Source organism: Aristolochia californica, unplaced genomic scaffold (genome assembly GCF_029961685.1).
Source record: "Aristolochia californica isolate CCGP_79_NKW_82.1479 unplaced genomic scaffold, dmAriCali1.0.hap1 SCAF_6, whole genome shotgun sequence".
In the NCBI taxonomy this organism is placed as follows: domain Eukaryota; kingdom Viridiplantae; phylum Streptophyta; class Magnoliopsida; order Piperales; family Aristolochiaceae; genus Aristolochia; species Aristolochia californica.
The window spans coordinates 7,514,907-7,523,203 of NW_027182257.1; the positions used below are offsets into that span (position 1 = coordinate 7,514,907).

Consider the following 8,297-nt stretch of genomic DNA (forward strand, 5'->3'; position numbering starts at 1 on the left):
GAATATGATTAGTTCTACCACAATGAACACATTTCTCATCCCCCTGATCATTCCGACCATAGCCACAGGTAGAGAAAGAGTGATTTCTACCTCTATTATTACCACCACGAAACTTACCATCAAGTTTACCAGTAGAAGACTGGAGGTTAAGAGCAACTACTACTAAGAGAACTCCACCAAACTCATTCTTATTTACCTTTAGCTCAAATAACTCTATTCAAAAGCTTGCTCAAGGGTAGTCACATCCTCATTGGCCAACAGCTAGGCTCGAATAGTATCATATTCAAGTCCCAAACCATCCAACAAGCAGGCTAAACTCTGATTTTCCTTCTTACGAATATCTTTAAGATTCATCGCAAAATTGATGAAATGTATTAATCTTTTGTAGTACTCCTCTCATCTTAGTGAAGTAATTTTTCATTGATCTACCTCCATGCTTCATATTAAATATTTCACATATAACTCATAGATCATTGACAAATTATTTTCTTGAGATAAAATGGAAGTCAAGGTAGTCCATATAGCCATAGTAATACTGCAACTCAAAATCTGGTAACTAAATCTAGACTTCATACTATTAACCAACCAGGTTATTTCTAAATTATCTTCTGTCACCCAATTTTTCAGTAATAGGCAAGGGGGGTCATCTGTTATATATTTGGCGATTCTTCTGACCCTCAAATACATCAAAACCAATCTAGACCAGTTCACATAATTTGATCCATTCAACAAGATCGTAGTCTTCTGAATAGGCTGGGAGAATTTCACATATGAGCTTTCAAGTCCTATGGAAAATAACTTGTATGTTGGATTCAACCATTAAATATCACAAAACACCAAAATTTAGTACACTAGAGAGTTAATTAACCCAAATTGCTATGCTTGCATAATTAAGTGGACCCCACACTGAAGTCAATTAGGGCAATTTAACACCAAGTAATTCAATTTTCAGGCAATAGTGATCAACATCAACAATTTTGACCATAATTCAATAAGAATGACGTAATTGCAAGAAATCAAAATGATGCAAGCCATATGAATGATGACACAAGCATTAGGGTTAATGACGTAAACATATTTGAAGAATTTCTTCAAATTGGGATCATCAAACACCTGTAAATCCCAATAATTAATCAAATAGAAGCAATAGTCATTAGCCAAGAGGCTAAGACACGCATAAAAAGGGAAATTTTGAAACTTTTACCCTACCAATCCCAAAAATATGGGAAATTCTTTTAAGGATATCGCTGAAAATGGAGAAAACGATTGAAAGAAATCAGCCCAAGACGTGAAAATAGGAAAAAAAAGAGATCTGGGAGAAGAGCAGTCTTGTTGCCTTGGAGAAAGGGCTAGAAAAGCACATCCTCCCTCTTTTTAATCAGGGTTTAAATGATATTTTACAAAAGGATAAAAATACACCTAAATATTCAAAATTACTTCTCCTAAAATACATGTCTAAATTGAATAAAAATTGAACCATAGATAAAATAAGACATTGTCTATCTAACAATTATACTATAAGAGAAAATTGTAATATAAAAAATAACCAAAATACCCCTGAACTGGTATTTTAATAAGAAGACTTATTTATCCCCCAATTACAAACCCGTCTTACTCAATTAGCACTTAAAGAAAAATTCAGGTCAATGTTTATCATATAAATATCATGGGTGCATCAATATTGAAGGATTTGCATATGTAGATTGGGTTGACTCCTCTAATGATTAAAAAATTCACCTCTAATTATTATACTATAATAGGAAGTAACTTGGTCACTTAAACAAGCAAAAAATAAAGTATGATGGTTAGATCCAGTGGTAAAGCATAATATAAAACCATAGCACATGCTATGAGTATTTGTGGTTCAAGTCTCTAATGACAAAACTTAGTTTTCTAATAGTCAAGTCCATGCAACTCCACTGTGACAACCAAGCAACAATTCATATTCAACTGACTCAATTTTCTATGAAAGAACAAAGTACATTGAAATTGATTGTCATTTTATATGTGAGAAACTACAAGCTGGAGTTATATTTGTACTTTACATACCCTCTAAAAATCAGCTAGTAGACATTTTCGCAAAAACTATTATAGCAAAACCACTTGCTACTTCTTGCTCAAAGCTTGGACTATTTGATGCTTTTTCACCAACTTGAAAGGGGGTATTGAAAAGGCGTGAATGGCATATCTTGTAATTAAATAGTCAAGTGGCATACTTGTAATTACTAGTGATTTTTTATTATTTTTGCTCTTTACTATGTGCTAGGGTTTCTACTCTATTCTATAAATTCATTTTGCTCTTTACTATGTACTAGTGTTTCTACCCTATTCTATAAATAAAGAAATTCTAGAGGAGAGAGCTCCTCTCTTTGTTTTGCCTTATATATCCTTCTCCTCATACGTCTACTTTTCTCTCCTAAAACCTCTCCTATTTTTTTCTCTTCTACTTTATTTCTCTTTTTCTCTTTTCTTTTATTTCAACTTTATTTCTCTTTTTCTCTCCTTTTTCATTTCCCAAGTATGAAACCCTAGAATCTAACATTCATGCATAGCCTAATATTCTGTAAACTCTAAAGTGTATTCTTAAAATGTCATATAGACTTCTCTTATTCTTCATATGCCTATTTATACAAATTCTACAAGTCTTTTTAACACTCTTTCTAACATGACATGTCGGTTTTTATAGTGTTGCCTTATTAAAAACTGTTGAAAAGTTTTCTTAATTGTTACCTTATGAACTCATTGCAGGTTCGTTGCTAGTTTTTCAATAGAGACAACCTCACGTACAAAAGCTTGATCATGACATGTACTAAAGTAGACGGACCAAAAGGAACACTCCTTTACAATTTAATATAAGCAACTATTAAGGTGACATCCAGCTAGCCAAGCTTAAACTCAAGAACTCGAGACCAATTGAGGTCTGGCGTGGCTGAGATCATGAGCGTTGGCATCAAGTGTCAAAAGAGGAGTGAATTTCTGGCAGAAAAATTAAGGTTTTATCTCTGCTTCTTGATATTTGGCATGTTTCTAAATCATTTACTTTCTATCGACTCTTTTGGGCCAGATAGCAAATTATCAAAGCCGATTCACGTAAAACTCTAGCTCATCTCGTTACCTCTAACAAGCTTAACTCAAAACTTGAACTCGGCTGGAATTCAGTTAAAAACTAAACTTGAACTCTTGGCTCGAGTTCGGTTAATGATTGAACTTGAACTCTCAACTCAAGTTCGGTATTTCCAACCTATACTATCCAGCAGTAACATCCACGACCCAAAAATAGAGAATAACCATGGATAAGGTGTGAACAAGGCACACCGCCTCCCTGGTCTATGAAATACAAATAGAGTCACCTTTTACAATGACTCAGTTTAGGTCTCATATGAACAGGTCAACGTCCTTGTTATAACGCCGCAGTCACATCCCACCAACAGAAGCAGGTATTCCCTTCAGTTAATTTAAAAAACAAACATGCCTGATCAGCAACTATGAATTATCTGTACTTGGTCAACATCTCCACAAAGCTAAGCAACATACTCCAAGGAGTGCCATTTTATAGCAGCTACGCTAGAACAGTTTTGGAGATCCCCGCCCTCTCCTTTCTGCACAACCTTATCTCTGTCACAAGCAGCAGCACCCCAACACTTGCATGTTAAACAAGCCAACTAACTCCACCAAATATTGTATATTTAATTATTAGAATCAGTCATTACTACTCTGGCTCCACGTTTCCAGCACAAGCACATCCTCCCTAAATTTGACAACTTCATTCATGAAACAGCTACAAGTTAATAGCATCAAGAAATATCTTCCATTTACCCTCAGCCCAGTCAATAATTAAAAAGATTGTGAAAACCACTGTCTCCACATATGCCCCTCGGCAGAGTCCTACTCATTCAAACACCTTCCAAGTCCCAAGTCAACGCCAGATGCTACTAGCCCATATAACGAGTCTAGCTCAAAATGCGATACCCAAGTAAAACCCTAAAAATCTACAAAAGACTAAGAAAACTGTCTCAATAAAGCAAATGCATCGGTGGGCATTAAGACACAAGATCAACTTGGGTAACTGAAACTATAACGATGAGATGACAAATTCACCACATGTCTCTGAATTTGCAAATTCACTTCCATAAGAAAACAAGTATATACATGAAAAAATTTGAAATTAGCAAATTCACCTACATAAGAAATTCTAAAATATATCTCTAGATTAACAAACTCAGTGTAGACAACTTCGTGAATAACTCCTGATTTTCAAACTTGAAAACATAATCTGGATGGCAGACCTTTGTAATTCTGAGACCAAGTAACGTAAGATATGACAACTAATTTAACTGGTTAATAAAAAATTCACATACCATTACAGATATTTTCTATATCTAAACTGAATGAATAGCCTGACAAACAACAAAAGAAAAATGAAATACAGCTCAACAAGAAACGTCAGTAGCTTAAGCTTCCCTGTTTACAGAAGAATGATATCAATGAAAGCAATAAACAAATATAGATAAATGAACAGCAATATAAATTAGAAAGGAAGATAACCACGGCAAGATTATAACCATGCAGTGTATAACTAAAGACATTAAAAAGATATACGCATCAAAACAACACAAAAATGCAGCTATACTAAAAAATTAAAAAGGGGTGCATCAAAGCTTTTTACTGAAACTTCAGGTCAGTGATAACCATCTCTAGCCACAATGGATAATACACAAGATTACTGCAATACAGACCTAGACCCAATACATCAATGGCTTACAGCTATATTTTACACTAATGTGCATATCATGCCATAGTTGCAGAAAGATATTTCTAAAAAATCCTGAAATCTCAGCAAAAAGCTTCAATGCTTCTCCATCCTTATGTTTTGCATGCTGTATTTCTGTGTTACGTTTTTTTAAAACTTTCTTCCAATATGCCAAGTGATAACACCAAAAGTCAAGACATAATTCCCTCATTCTCAGAAACAACTGTCCTTCACAAGCTTTATTGCCTCTGATTTGTCTTGCTCATTTTTTGGGTGAACAATCTCCCAAAAGAAATCAGTTAAAACAGTCTCATAGTCTGGCATTTTTGCATAGCCAGGGAAGTAGTTTATATCAATAACAAGATACATGTTTCCAACCTTCACATCACGAATCACATCAAAATTGAAGAGTTTAAGTCCCATGGCTCGGCCTAATCCTCGTGCAATTTCTGTGATAAAGCTATCAGGAGGCATGTCCACCTCTTCTATCTCCATGATTTCATAGTAGTTCTCGTTCTTATCCTCACTTCGATCTTGCGTGGGAATATTAGAGACCTGGGAGAAAGATAAGGAACACTCGGTAGTATCTAACTTTTCCTCCGATATATCTGGTAAAGATTTCCTTGTCACACATTTCACGTACTCCCCCACCACATAGACCTTGAAGATAACGCCACCATGATTAATGAATTCTTGCAAGACCACCGGCAGTTTCAGTTTCAGTTTCAGAAGACCGTCACGATTAAAAACCAGTGCCATTTTGTGAGACTTGGCGCTTCCGTCGGCCACAAGAGGCTTCACGATCACAGGAAAATTCAATCCGTCCAAGGAAGTGGGATCCGATAAAGCAGAGGAATCGTATATCACGATTTGCTTGGGGATTCCAAAAGTTTCGGTCTTCTGCGGGATCTGTAATTCGGCAACTACTTGTAGCATGGAAATTCGATTGTGAAGCCGTTCAATGGCGTCGGGCGGATCAATTATGCAGACGCTAGGGTGCTTCGAGGAGTACTCTTCCAATTGCTTCTTCCATGCCGGTCCATATAATTTGTGGATAATGCAGTCGAAGGGACCCTGATCGACTAACGGACGGGATAAATCGATGCGGATGAGATCAATACCCCGTTCTTTAGCAAGATTGATCAAAGACTGCTGAATGAAGCTCTGCTGCTTCTTAGGAGCGAGGGCGTAACCTATTCCAAACCTTCTAGGATGATCCGACATCATGTTTCTCGATCGTAAGATAAAGTGAAATGTCAGTCTGCACAAAGCTGAACCACAAATGCAAGCATTCTCTTCAACAAAAGCAAATTAAGAAAAATGCACAAGCAGATCGACAACAGCAAATACGTTCACCAAAAGAGAGAGAGAGAGAGAGAGAGAGAGAGAACAACTTTCAGGATACGAACCAGAGAAACATGAGAAAAGGCACGAGGAAAATTAGGGTTTGGGAATCTCTTTTTCTTACTCTCGTCCTTTTCCAGCTGCGAGAAACATATACAGAGATTTAACAAGCGCAGCAGCATTTATAACTGGTTAACCATGGTTAGAGATGCCTCTAACCGTGGTTAAATTCTAGCTGCGCTCCCAGCGTGAAGGTCTATCTAGCCCATCTTACCGACTGGCATATTCTCGAGATCCCCACCAAGTTGGGCGATGCCGATTCGCGGCGCACCCATCACAATGCCCAAATAGAATGCTCGAGATGGAAACCCCACCCGAAACCGGAAAGAAATTAAAAGCTCTAAATGGACGGTCAGATGTGAATCGGAATATTGAAGGGGAAAGGAGTCAACGCCGTCGACGATAGAAGCTACGTCGCCGGGATTGACTCTGCCTCACGGGGGTGGGCGTGTAGGTGCAGGGTGCAGCAGTATTAAAGAGGAGCCTTCCATATAGAAGAGACTTGGGAAAGGACCTTAGACGTGATCTCTGCAGGAGTGTAAAGCTTAAACGTGTCTATCCATCTTTTCCAATGTTTGTTGATCGAAGGCTTATGAGAGCCTGCCTCGACTCTAATGCGACCACACGGTATAAATTAAGTATTCCATTGACGTGGACCAACCTTTGCTTTTTAACCTATAAATGTTTTTTTCTTAATAAAGTTACTTAATTTACAAGTATGTCATACACATTATTGTATTTATAACAATATAATTATCTTTTTATAATTAAATTTTATATAATTAAACATTCAAAAAATAATAAAATTAATGCAACCAAGCTTATATTGACTAAGGTTCATATTCTATTTTTCCCTCAATAAAAATAACAGTTTTTAAGAAAAAAATTATAATATATGACATATATAATATATGCCAAACTATACCTTTTGGATACTTTCAGATAATATGATGTCAAAAAAATGATAAGAAAATTAATTTTTTATTAATTTTTTAGTTAGAAAAAAATTTCTATCGAAAAAAACCCTCTTTGATAAGTTTCCTTACGTTTGGGTCGTCATAAAAATATAATGGAAATTTTATTTATGGTATTTGTATTTACACTAGAAATAAATTAAAATATTTAAATAATAAAAAATAAGTTTAAAAGTAAGAACATATTTTCTTTTAGTTTTCTTTTGGAGCAATAGGAAACTTAATTTTCTTTCATTTTAACATGTATTAAAGGTAAGAAGAACAAAAAAAAATTGTCCCCCCAAAATATGACACAAATGCTGAAAATTTTCCCATTGACATAAGCATACTCTAAAGTTGGACTTGGCCTCAAATTCTTTTCTTGTCTTAAAAAGAATGTATTACCTAAAAGCACTCAAAATTGTCTAAAGGTTACTTTCTCTAAAAGTATGGGCCTGCTACAATAATTCAACTTTATTTTAGGATAATGCATCTCACTTTATGTTACAGGTTTTTAATATAAAAAACTTAGGTTATTACACAAAGATAAATCCTATTCACGTTGGTGGAGGAATAAAAAAATATCCTGCTAAAATGAATCTTTTCATTCCATGAGAAGCTTTCCAACTTCATTGCTAACTCATTTTATTCTATGTTCAATCTTGTTAGACCGTACACTTTTGGGAAAAAGAAAAGGTTTGTTCAGAGTGTGGTCTTCATTGCTCGATTGCGACTTGTTTAACTCATTTGCTGAAGACTAGATTTTGTTTAATTCGTATCCCCTTAACGAAAATTATAAAAAAATCCAAGTTTCTGTTCGAAGCATGAGTAATGTATAAACTATACGAGTGGCCAACACGAGACAGTTGGCAGGTACATCGTGCACTTACATATGGCTGCGGGGGCTATTTTGAATCTTGAATGATTGTGACATAATAAAATCATATTATGTAATATATAAATTGGATTTTTGTAGGTTACCAAGTCTCTCTTCGTGCCAAGGAAACAATATACGAAGTCCAAATGCATGAGTAAAATCTCTACCTATGACAAAAAAAAAAAGAATAAAACTTATTATTGTCTCATAAAAAAATCTTTTCCACTACTAATTACTTAATGTAATAAAAAATATTCAAAATACCAAGATGAGAAAAAAATGAAAAATTAAGTAACTGGTAGCATTATCTCTA

The 8,297-nt window shown here is 35.3% G+C and overlaps 1 protein-coding gene across 1 annotated transcript; it reads right to left on the reverse strand.

Moving 5' to 3' along the window:
* Positions 1–4,593: 4,593 nt before the first annotated feature.
* LOC137934561 (inositol-tetrakisphosphate 1-kinase 1-like) lies at positions 4,594–6,232 on the reverse strand. Its single transcript, XM_068778981.1, has 2 exons — positions 6,160–6,232; positions 4,594–6,021 (listed from the first exon to the last, which is right to left on the reverse strand). The coding sequence occupies exon 2, from the start codon at positions 5,975–5,977 to the stop codon at positions 4,964–4,966; it is 1,014 nt and encodes a 337-aa protein (XP_068635082.1). The 5' UTR covers positions 5,978–6,021; positions 6,160–6,232; the 3' UTR covers positions 4,594–4,963.
* Between the last annotated feature and the right edge of the window lie 2,065 nt (positions 6,233–8,297).

Coding starts and splice junctions, on each gene's coding strand:
- LOC137934561 (XM_068778981.1), bottom strand. CDS start 5,977: ATGATGTCGGATCATCCTAGAAGGTTTGGAATAGGTTACGCCCTCGCT.